Here is a 12,797-nt window from a genome sequence, read left to right as displayed (position 1 = left end):
TAGTTCAGCCAACAACCATCTCAGCCAAAACGCACATACAAAAGGAGTGATTATTCGGCCTTCATTCATTCAGCAGAGAGCAGTCACCTTCTTTATGAAAAAGCAACAGACTGACGTCAGCCAACAGCTTATCGCCAGAACAATTCAATCAGCAGGAAGAAATTGGACATGCGTGACAGACATCTTCCCTGGTGACCACTATTCAGACAACCCTTTCTCAATCTCTATGTTGCCTCCTTGTAAAATAACACCATCTATACTCCCCCTCCGGTCCTGGCACCGTGCCAGCACTGGCACTTTTGGGGATTGATTGACAGGTCACGAGATCCCTGCAGTGAATAGGCACTTGCTTCACTCTCCCCACCTTCGGACAAATCACATACCTGTACATCCAGAAGAAGTGAGATCTGCTGCTCTCTCACTTCCTCCAGTTCTAAGTGACACGTCTGAAGGTGGGGAGAGTGAAGTGGACATTGACTGGTTGCAGGGATACAATGTCACTCGATCCTCGGGAGAGCCATTGCCAACAAAGCTGGAACGGAGGAACCGGAAACTAGTAAAAATGTTATCTTTACAACGGGACAACATAAGGATTGAGAAGAGGTTGTCAATGTAGTGGACGACCCCTTTAACAATGAGCAATGCATCTAGAACAGATGGTTTAGTGCGCACAGGCTCCCATTTTTCTAGGTAGCACAAGTTCAATTTACACAGGACGATGCACTACCGAGAAAAAATATTTTTAAGCACCTTAAAAATAATTTCACCCTATGAACAAGACTTTTGCTCATTCATCTGTTGATCAGCAGCCAGTTTACGTTCCTAGTAAAGCCCGTTAACAATGTTTCAGTGTAAATGCACCTTAACTTTAGAGCAATTAATTTAATGCAGCACTGGTTTCCAACTCAGAACAGCGAATGCTGAACTTTAAAGAACTATTCAGTAACTTGGAAACACGTTATTGAATAGTTTGCTTGTCTTGTCTCTGGCAGTCCTCTCTCATATCAATATTTTACTATTATTTCCAGATTTACACAGAATTAAGTAATAATTTCTTACCTATTAAGATCTTCTGTTCTTTTTCCTCCGTTTGGTTAGTTAAATCAGGTTCCTCCTCTTCCAGTTCTCTACTGTCATTGGCCAGAACTGTATCAGAAGAGGTATCAGTATTGACCGATAGGGTTAGCTCTGAGAGACCGGAGGAACATTCTCGCTCATCCTCTTCTTCAGATTCCTCACTTTGCTTTAGGTCTTGACTGCTGTCTCCAGATTTCATACTACCCTTTTCCCTAATGGAATCATTATCCAGGGCTTTTTCATCTCCTAGAGAAACTTCACTTGCGCTGCTTTTGTCACTCAACCGACCAAGACTGAGAGATTCTGGTTCTTGTGGCTGAAGAGGATCACTAACATACAGGCCAGACTGAAAGTCCTCATTTTCGGCCATGTACACTTGATCATGAAAGCTGACTCCAGATGTATAGTCCAAGAGTTCATGGGACGAGGAACTTCGATCTACACTGTTGTGTCTACCTTCACCAAATTCACATGACACTGGGCTTTCACCGCCACTTTCCTCATCTTCGGCAGTTCCAGACAGGAGTTTTCCTTCATCACCTGAACTTTCCACACCGACAAGTATTTGCAACACATGATTAAGTAGATTCGAAAGAAATGCTTGTAAGCCCAAACGTACTATTAGCTGGGCCACAAAGCAATCAGTGTACATGTAAAATCTTCCATGCAGATATGAAGGATTTTCATATGCACCAATGAGTGGCTTCATTAGATACTTATTTGCATTTTTAGGACCTAAAGCTTTGGCTACGGGTTCAAAAAGATACCAAGCAGCATATACAGCTGTGCTCTGATCGGTCATAAGCGAAAGGACAAATGGAAGAATGATCTCTAATCCTTCAGGGGTGATATCGCAAAGAATACCATCTATTTGCTGCCACAGTTGGAACACAAGTTCACGGCCTTGGCTGTCATCTTCTGTTCTTCTGGACTGATACATTAAAATAAACTTATGCAAGTTTGGAAAGTATTTAGGGAAAGGAATGGTGGAACAAAAAGGACTAAGGAGTTGTGAAGGACAGGGCGGAGGAAGACCATTATAAATCTGGGGGAATTCAAACACTTTGACTTGCTCCTCGAGGTTTATTCCACCGAAAAGAAAGTCATCTGGAGTGTGTATCTGCAGCAAAGACTCCAGCGTCTGTAAGAGAGGAGTTGGAATCTCTTTCATGTGGTGTCTGCTCAGATTACGGACCAAATAATACCGCTCTTTCACTGAAGCATTTGGTGCTGTGGTGTGAATTTTAGGTGCAAAAATAATCTCTGCCATCATTACACCCAGAGCCTGAATGTCTCGCTGAAAAAAATCCAGAAGGCTCAGAGTAAGTTTCTTTTCAGACTCTGTTACAGGAAGAATAGTGCTATGTAAACCTCGAACTAGAAAATTGTCCAGTTTTTCTAGTTCTTCTAGAGCCTGTATAGGGTTGAAACCTTCAGGAAGTGATATCTTTCCACCATTTTCATCAGATACGCCCTTATACTGTCTGGTTGACTTTACTGGTGGAGCTCGGTTTTCGCTTGAAAAGGTACCAGCACTACTGACTTGAAGGGAGGGTATAGAAGCAGGCTCATTATTCTTTCCCGCAGATCCTAAGGCATCTAGAGCTTCAGTCCCTTGTTCCAGATCATCATCCACAGAGCTTACCTTTTCACTCGTCCAATGGCTTTCACAAGCAGTGGCCTCTAGAACCAGACCGCTGACAGAGTCCTTATCACATATAGTCATCTCAATAATATTGTGTTTAGATGGGACTATATTAGGGGCTTCATATAAGGAATATCCAGGGCCCAGAAGACGCTTAGGATGTGGTTGGTCAAACAATTGGACAACTCCATAACATGTCAAGTTAGTATGGTTATCCACCAGATGAAGACAAACATTTTTTTCTTTAATGGCATTTTTCCCTGTCAACTTGTACCCAAATGTGAGATCAATCCAATGGTGAAGATCCTGAGAGACATCCCTGCTTTCTAAAAGTGCTCGGTGTACATGTATGAAGTCTTCATAGGAGCTGCACCAAGATGGAATGTCTAGATCCGGCATGTCTGCATGAATGGATTTGAAAATGGTATGATCTGTATAAAACTCTGGAATACATTCATCTGGTGTCCACCCTTGCATTCGTTCCATGCTCGCTGGATATTCATTAGGTTCCCACTGAGACCGTACGTGATTGCAGAGAACTGCTTTTGGTGTCCTTCTGGCTTTATATACGTAGTATGTGATGTCAGATAGAACATCGGAAATATGATGTGGAACATGCAACTGGTCAGAACTGCCACCTCCTGCAACAAAGGCTTGCTTTGTCATCTCATATGTGAATTCTAGTTGTTTATCCCCTTTATTAAGTCGGAATTTAGATTTCTTTAGGTCTCGAAATTTGCCATTTTTGGTAGTAAAATCAACAACCCATGGCAAGACTGGATGATAATTAGGATCGCCTTCTCTTCTTCCAGCCAGCTTATTGAGGTACATAAGGTAGTCAAAGTTGCTCACTCTTCCATGAATCCAGCCTATTACTAGCTCTTTCAGCTCACTGTTGCATGATGCACACATTCGATTACATTTTACTAGGTCAACACCAGTTGCGGAATTTACTTTATCTTTACTGTCCAAAACGCTTTCGAACGGTGTCTCATAATCAATAAAGTTGGGTCTTAGCTGACTACAAAGTTTCTCGTCAAGAGCTATGTTACATAATGAAATTGCTCCACTTGATAGGCCTGCCTGATGACAAGCTTTCATGGCCTGCAGGACATTATACAGGATAAAGAGTACTTTGGCGTGGCTGTTTGCAAGCTTGGCTGGACTGAAAGTGACTGCATCATACAAGGAATACTGCACATAAGGTAATAGAATATAGATCATGTCACTGGACTCAATCAGAGCATCAGCTGGAACTATATTTGGACAAGTAGGAGACCCAACAACAAAATTGGCACTTTCTTTAGAGGGCGATACACTTGTTATTGCCTTAGTTACGTTTAAGAAGGAACAACTGTAGACTTTTTGGAGAGACAATTTTAGGGCATCCAGGGCCTGCATGCTTGGCACTTTAGTTAACTTCTCATAGGGTTGCACATAAGTCCTACAAGCTTTGTTCCACATGTTCTTATAGTTCTGCTTGGCAACATTGTGCATATACCCAATCAAAGACTCAGAGTCACCACTATGTCCTTGCAGGAGACCATTGTCTAAAGCTACAGAATAGCCTAGCTTTTTTTTCCGAAGTCCGTGGATCTCTATCCTCGTCCAGCCAACTGGGATCTTCTGAACAGATTTCTGCAAAAAAGTCTGTATTTCCACACAAGTGAATCCCTCTGGCCTTGGGCATTGGACTGGAACTCCTCTACGCTCTTTCAGGTTCAAAAGCCATTTTTGAGAGACAAGGGCGACCACATGATTCTCAGACTCACAGACAGAGAGCTGATTTTGGTCAATGCCAAGTTCTTTCTTAATGGACTTTACCAACCATTCCATTTTGGCAAGGATAACGAGTAGTGTAAAGGTGTAAATTTTTCACATTTTAGTATTGGAAGCCTACAAAATTAAGCAAAGGATTAAAGTAAATACCAAGTAGATGTGCATCATTAACATATAAGGCTTAGTATTATCAGTCACGTGCTACATATCTGAGTGACTAAAAGGATATTTCCTGTAAGCCGGATTGCTTTCTATGTAGATCCTGAACATTCAGAAAGCATAGAAACAGATTTAGCATGTATTCAAAAAGTTATCAAATATTTCTCCTAAAGCAGACACTGCCATAAAAGTACATAACCGGTCTACATAATTCCAACATTTAGGAATTTAGTAATTAATGTAATTAGAAAGCTGGTGAGATTTAAGTGTTTTACAAGCCAAAGACATGTATTACCTATACATAGGTGATCAACATCGTCTATAATTGCTAGAAGCTGACCCATCACTAGAACGGCCAAACACCCCTTGGAAATTTTTCAAGGGGTTGTCCACTACGCTGAAAAACTCCTCCCCAATCTCCATGTTGACTCCCAGCAAAACGACACCTATATTCACAGACCCAGGAAGCGACCGCTACTGCTCTCTCACTTCCACCAGATACAGGCGATTAGTCCGATGGCGGAGAGAGAGTGACGCCAGGGTTGATTGGCCACAGGGATCATGTGACATGAAAACCTCACGCGATCGGTAGAGCCAGTGCGGACACCACTGGCCCGGGTGGAAAGTGTAGGTGTTATTATTTTACTGGGGAGGGAAACATCAGGGATTGAGAAGGGGTTGTCCTAGTAGTGGACAACCTCTCTAAATTTCGCATTGTAATACAGGATTATAAAATGAAAAAAAAAAAAGACCAAAAATTTCTAATAAAAAAAATTTAAAGTGTAACCATCGTTTTAATTTTTTATTCATAAATCAATAGTAAATGTGAAAATAAAAAAAAACTTTGCAAAACTTTGTTTGGACAGTTGCTACTTCTAAGATTCTCACTCCGTAATAGAAGAATCTCTCTTTACGGAATACACATTTTACCCATGAATTGAGAATGATAAGTGCTTGAGGGGAACGCTGCAGATTTCTCTGATAAGATATATTACAAAGTTTCTCATTTTCATGCGTACTACCGATTTATGAACTAAAAATTAAAGATGACGGGTTACGCTATAACATATAAACCTATTTAATACACCAGATCATTTTCCGATCATGCATTCCCTTTAACGTTCATTCTTAGTAACAGCTAATAGTGTCTGTCGGAGGCATTGTATCTAGTGAAAAAACATTTTAATTTACATTTGTACCCTTTTGTACAATAACCCAACGATACAGATGACTAAGGCTATGTTCACACGTTGCGTTTTTGCAGCTTTTTTTTGTTGTGTTTTTTTAATGCAAATTTTATGCTGCGTTTTACAGTATTAAAGTCTATGAGATTTCAGAAATCTCATGAACACCCATGGTTTTGTTTTTTCCTGACCGATTTGGAGAACTTCTGCGTTTTTGCAAACTGCAGCATGTCACTTCTTTCAGTGCTTTTTCAGCATATTTAACGCATTTTTTTCACCCATGGGAAACAATGGGTAAGTGCAAAAACGCAGCAAAATAAAAAAAAAAAAAAAACAGGTATCCGTTTCTCCTGCAAAAACCTAAGGACGTTAAATTGTGCTTTTTTGGGGGGCCACTAAACTTTTTCAACATGAGCAAGAGACAGTAAAAACGCAGCAATAAACACGCAGCAAAACCTGCTTTTTGGAAGCAGCTACTTTACTGCCAATCAAGAGAAAAAAACGCAGCAAAAACACAATGTGTGAACATAGCCTAATAGTGTCATCCTAAATTCCATCTAATCTGTATGATGTCAGTCTACTGTCCTGTACAGTACGAGTCAGAATTTGCCAGTAATAATTCATGGCCTAATTTAATTACCTACTTTCTGCCAGATTTCACACTGCCATGAGACAACACGGTAATGACCTTTACATATGAGATCCTACAATGTGCCCCACAGTCCTGCGCTCCATTCATAGGACTGCACATCACCCGGTTCCTTCCTTCTAGCTACTTCCTAACCTCTATCCCACATCTTCATTTCTATTCCCCTTTTTAGTTCCCTTTTCATTCTTTGATTTAGACTACGCTCCCATGACGAATATTTGATGAGTTTTTAATGATGCAGATTTTCATTTGTACTAATTAGATAAAATAGGTGTTTTTGTCGGCTTTTTTTTCCTGCTGCAGTTTTTGACTCTTTTTGTTTTAAAGAAAAAAACGGACTGCTTTTGATACATCCCGTTACTTTCCTGATAAAGTCATTTGCAGATAAATGCGTTTTTAGTACGTACCCTCTGCGTTTTTTACCTGCAGAAATTCCTCATCTGAGTCTATGGGAAGATCTGCGAGTAAGGCCATGTGCCCATGTTGCAGAAATGCTGTGAAAATGTCAGCAGCATTTCCGCAACTCCCTGCCGCGGGTAAAACGCATGCTGAATTCGCATGCGTTTTTAGCTTGAAGAATGCTTGCACTTTACAAGCGATTTGAAGCATTGCTTGGAAAAGTGAATGACAGGTTGGTCACACTTGTCAAGCATAGCGCTTGACAAGTGTGACCAACTTTTTACATTGATGCTGCCTACGCAGCATCATTAGTAAAAGATAGGTTGTTAAAAATAACAAAAAAAAAAAAAAAAATAATAATATATATATATATATATAGTTATTCTCACCTTCCGACGGCCCCCAATCTCCTCAGCGGCGCTCCCGGTACGTTCCGCTCCCAGGGATGCTTTGCGCAAAGAACCTTTGTGACGTCACGGTCACGTGACCGTGATGTCATCTCAGGCAATTTGTGCAATGCATCCCTGGGAACGGAAGCCGCCGCGTGCACCGCTGAGAGGTGGGAGGACTCCGGGGGCCATCAGAAGGTAAGTATATCCCTATTTTTTATTTTAATTCTTTTTTTTTTTTTTTACAGGAATATTGTACCCAGGGCCTGAAGGAGTCTCCTCTCCTCCAGACCCGGGTACCATCCGCACATGAAGCGCTCACTTTAGTCATGGTGGGCATAGCCACAAGCGTAATGTGAGCCTTTCAATGCAATCCTATGGCGGCGGAATCGCCGCGATTCCGCAGAAATAATGAACATGCTGCAGATTTTACCGCTGTGCGATTCAGCAGTGGGAAAATCCGCAGCATGGGCAAAGCAACTGCGGAATCCCATAGGATCGCATGGGAATGTGTTTAAGCGTTTTTGCTGCGGCTAAAAACACAGCGGAAAAGCATAAAAAAACGCAATATGGGTACACAGCATAAGGGTATGTGCACACGTTGCGGATTCCTTTGCGGATTTTTCTGCGCGGATTCTGCAGAATCCGCATGTAAACTGACCTGCGTTTTACCAGTGGTTTTCAGCCGGGACGACCACATCTGTGCACCGTCCAGGTTGAAAACGATTTAATCCCCAGACATGGAGTACACCGTGGGACACAACGAACGACAAGTATGGTATATTGTTGTTTTTATATTTTACTTTTATTACAGATCGTGGGCGTTGGGGGATTAGGGGTTGCAGTAAGTATGGTTTAATTTAGAATAAAGGAGTCTGTGTCATTTTTTTCAAATAAAGGACTTTATTCTGGTTGTGTCTTCATTCACAATACAACTATAGGATTAGTAATGGATAGGTGTCTTATAGACGCCTTTCCATTACAAAGCCGTGGGCTCAGTGTCACCTGACATTACAGAGGTGACATCAATCCCACAAATATTAACCCCACTTGCCACTGCTACAGGGCAAGTGGAAGAGCCTGGCAAAGCGCCAGAATAGGTGCATCTAATAGATGTGCCTTTTCTGGGCAGCTGCGGGCTGCTGTTTTTAGGCTGGGGGGGTCCTGTATCAATGGCTCCTTACCAGCCTGAGAATAGCAGCCCCCAGCTGTCTGCTTTAGCAAGGCTGGTTGTCAAAAACCGGGGGAGACCCCACGCTGTTTTTTTAAATTATTTAAACAATTAAATAAAACGGCATGGGGACCCTTCTACTCTTGATAGCCAACCTTGCAGAAGCTAACAGCTGAGGGTTGAGCCCCCAGCTGTGAATTTTGTCTGGTTGGTTCAAGAAAATAGAGGGGAGCCCATGCCGGGTTTTTCATTCATTTATTTCATTATATCGCAGGCGGCGGCTGAGGAGTACTCCGATCATCCACTCCTGCTGTCACTGTTATTAGCGGCAGCAGGTGTCAGATGATGAGGGTCAGAGTCCCAAAAGTCACCACCTGCTGTCATCGCTCGGACTTTAAGATAACTCTTCATTCTCCTCTGCTCGCGCCGATTGCTGGCAGAACAGGGGAGAATGATGAGAACCGGATTCAGCACCAGGCGCCGGGGAACAGCGCTTACTGTAGCGCTTCTTCCCCGGCGACCGTCCGTGTGATACTGATGCATCATTGGGACGGCATCGGTGTGCGATATGTGTTTACATGGACCCATTGACTTGAATGGGTCCGTGTGATCCATGCAGCTGCACAAAAACGGACATGTCTATGTGTGGGTCACTCAGACAAACGGTCCGTGAAACAACACAGATATGTGCAGAGACCCATTCATTTGAATGGGTCTTCATGTGTCAGTGTCTCCGGTATGTGTGAAAACTGTCATCACACTTAACGGAGACACTGACATTTGAAAGAGGCCTAAGGAAAAGAAAAAAAAAAAAGACATCTGCCATGTGCACAGCCCCATAGAATAACATGGGGACGAGTGCTATCTGTCAGAAAGAATGGCGCTCATCCGATATTTACAGTCACATGCGTGAGCCCTGATTAAAAAAAAAACACATTCTATGGCTAAAGAACCATCTACATACACTGGGGAGAACTGAACAGTTAAGGAAACATTACAATCATTTATGGGTTTACACCAGTGTTCTGTTATCAGGACAGTAAAAGGGACCTCGTCCACGAGAAGTATCAGGACACGAACAGCGCCGGACGCATCCATTATCTAGAATACAGTCCTTGGGGTTTCTGACGGTTTCCCAGTGAAGGTGACAATGGCTGCAATGGGGCGAAAGCCGGCAGATACAGAAGAGCGTTACTCCAGAACCAACCATAAGTACGAACATCAGCAGAGTTTACAAAAACAGGAAAAATAACTCAATTTCACAAAATGACGTTCATACATTTATATTATATATAACAGATTTACACAGGATGAAGTGCTACAATAATCCACAAAGCATTACATATACAAATACATACACACGCCTTATTAGAGAGCTGATGATGTGTTACAGACTCCATATGATGGTGCACTACACACAGTGGACAATGATGTGCTGCTCACCTGCTCCTGCACACACACGCTGCAGCCGATCACTGCTGCAGCCGATCACTGCTGCCTCTGCACAGGACACGCAGCCTGTATATGAGCTCCGATCTGCAGGCACACAGTACATGACATGGGGCACCGAGCACACGATGCGGTTGCACGGCGCACAGTCGCGGATGCCCCTGATCGGTGTCATGCACAGCGGGGGCGGACAGCTCCAGCACTGCTGCCCAGGACCGGGAGCAGGCAGCTCCGGGCGGAGGGGACGTGCTCGGCTTTCCCCGCTATTCCCGCACTATCCTCCCTGTACCGCCCGCATCGGCGCTGCCAAACTGGGTCAGGTGAGATCAGGGAAGTCTGGGCTCAGCCATGTTTGATCAGCTGACACCGGTCATGTGACCCGGAGCGTCACTACGAGCAGGGCAGCGGCACGTGGTTGTGTGTGGCGGCGGCGGCGGCGGCATGGCACGTGATCAGCGGGTAGGGAAAAGCTTCAGGTTGCAGGGAAATAGTGTCTCGGGCACCGTACACACAGACTGTGCAGATTATATGTCCCCGCACTGTACACACGGACTGTGCAGATTATATGTCCCGGGCACCGTACACACAGACTGTGCAGATTATATGTCCCGGGCACCGTACACACGGACTGTGCAGATTATATGTCCCGGCACTGTACATACAGACTGTGCAGATTATAATAATGTCCCGGGCACCGTACACACAGACTGTGCAGATTATATGTCCCCGCACTGTACACACGGACTGTGCAGATTATATGTCCCGGGCACCGTACACACGGACTGTGCAGATTATATGTCCCGGCACTGTACATACAGACTGTGCAGATTATAATAATGTCCCGGGCACCGTACACACAGACTGTGCAGATTATATGTCCCCGCACTGTACACACGGACTGTGCAGATTATATGTCCCGGGCACCGTACACACAGACTGTGCAGATTATATGTCCCGGGCACCGTACACACGGACTGTGCAGATTATATGTCCCGGGCACCGTACACACGGACTGTGCAGATTATATGTCTCGGGCACCGTACACACAGACTGTGCAGATTATATGTCCCCGCACTGTACACACGGACTGTGCAGATTATATGTCCCGGCACTGTACACACGGACTGTGCAGATTATATGTCCCGGGCACCGTACACACGGACTGTGCAGATTATATGTCCCCGCACTGTACACACGGACTGTGCAGATTATATGTCCCCGCACTGTACACACGGACTGTGCAGATTATATGTCCCGGCACTGTACACACGGACTGTGCAGATTATATGTCCCGGGCACCGTACACACGGACTGTGCAGATTATATGTCCCCGCACTGTACACACGGACTGTGCAGATTATATGTCCCCGCACTGTACACACGGACTGTGCAGATTATATGTCCCGGCACTGTACACACGGACTGTGCAGATTATATGTCCCGGGCACCGTACACACGGACTGTGCAGATTATATGTCCCCGCACTGTACACACGGACTGTGCAGATTATATGTCCCCGCACTGTACACACAGACTGTGCAGATTATATGTCCCCGCACTGTACACACGGACTGTGCAGATCATATGTCCCCGCACTGTACACACAGACTGTGCAGATTATATGTCCCCGCACTGTACACACGGACTGTGCAGATTATATGTCCCCGCACTGTACACACGGACTGTGCAGATTATATGTCCCCGCACTGTACACACGGACTGTGCAGATTATATGTCCCGGGCACCGTACACACGGACTGTGCAGATTATATGTCCCCGCACTGTACACACGGACTGTGCAGATTATATGTCCCCGCACTGTACACACGGACTGTGCAGATTATATGTCCCGGCACTGTACACACGGACTGTGCAGATTATATGTCCCGGCACTGTACACACGGACTGTGCAGATTATATGTCCCGGGCACCGTACACACGGACTGTGCAGATTATATGTCCCCGCACTGTACACACGGACTGTGCAGATTATATGTCCCGGCACTGTACACACGGACTGTGCAGATTATATGTCCCGGGCACCGTACACACGGACTGTGCAGATTATATGTCCCCGCACTGTACACACGGACTGTGCAGATTATATGTCCCGGGCACCGTACACACAGACTGTGCAGATTATATGTCCCGGGCACCGTACACACGGACTGTGCAGATTATATGTCCCGGCACTGTACATACAGACTGTGCAGATTATAATAATGTCCCGGGCACCGTACACACAGACTGTGCAGATTATATGTCCCCGCACTGTACACACGGACTGTGCAGATTATATGTCCCCGCACTGTACACACGGACTGTGCAGATTATATGTCCCGGCACTGTACACACGGACTGTGCAGATTATATGTCCCGGGCACCGTACACACGGACTGTGCAGATTATATGTCCCCGCACTGTACACACGGACTGTGCAGATTATATGTCCCCGCACTGTACACACGGACTGTGCAGATTATATGTCCCGGCACTGTACACACGGACTGTGCAGATTATATGTCCCGGGCACCGTACACACGGACTGTGCAGATTATATGTCCCCGCACTGTACACACGGACTGTGCAGATTATATGTCCCCGCACTGTACACACAGACTGTGCAGATTATATGTCCCCGCACTGTACACACGGACTGTGCAGATCATATGTCCCCGCACTGTACACACGGACTGTGCAGATTATATGTCCCCGCACTGTACACACGGACTGTGCAGATTATATGTCCCCGCACTGTACACACGGACTGTGCAGATTATATGTCCCGGGCACCGTACACACGGACTGTGCAGATTATATGTCCCCGCACTGTACACACGGACTGTGCAGATTATATGTCCCCGCACTGTACACACGGACTGTGCAGATTATATGT

The 12,797-nt window shown here is 44.8% G+C and overlaps 1 protein-coding gene across 1 annotated transcript in view; it reads right to left on the bottom strand.

Annotated features, from left to right (window-relative positions):
• WDR81 (WD repeat domain 81) overlaps positions 1–10,269 on the bottom strand; it is a 71,396-nt gene extending 61,127 nt beyond the window's left edge. The window contains exons 1-2 of the mRNA XM_069761355.1: positions 9,896–10,269; positions 1,060–4,618 (exon numbers count right to left, since the gene is read on the bottom strand). Coding sequence (XP_069617456.1) covers positions 1,060–4,558 — 3,499 coding nt within the window. The 5' untranslated portion in view covers positions 4,559–4,618; positions 9,896–10,269. The remainder of the gene's footprint in view (positions 1–1,059; positions 4,619–9,895) is intronic.
• Between the last annotated feature and the right edge of the window lie 2,528 nt (positions 10,270–12,797).

This window comes from Ranitomeya imitator, chromosome 3, assembly GCF_032444005.1.
Source record: "Ranitomeya imitator isolate aRanImi1 chromosome 3, aRanImi1.pri, whole genome shotgun sequence".
NCBI classification, from domain to species: Eukaryota; Metazoa; Chordata; class Amphibia; order Anura; family Dendrobatidae; genus Ranitomeya; species Ranitomeya imitator.
Note: the sequence above shows the minus strand (reverse complement) of the source record. Positions and strands in the feature narration are given on the sequence as shown.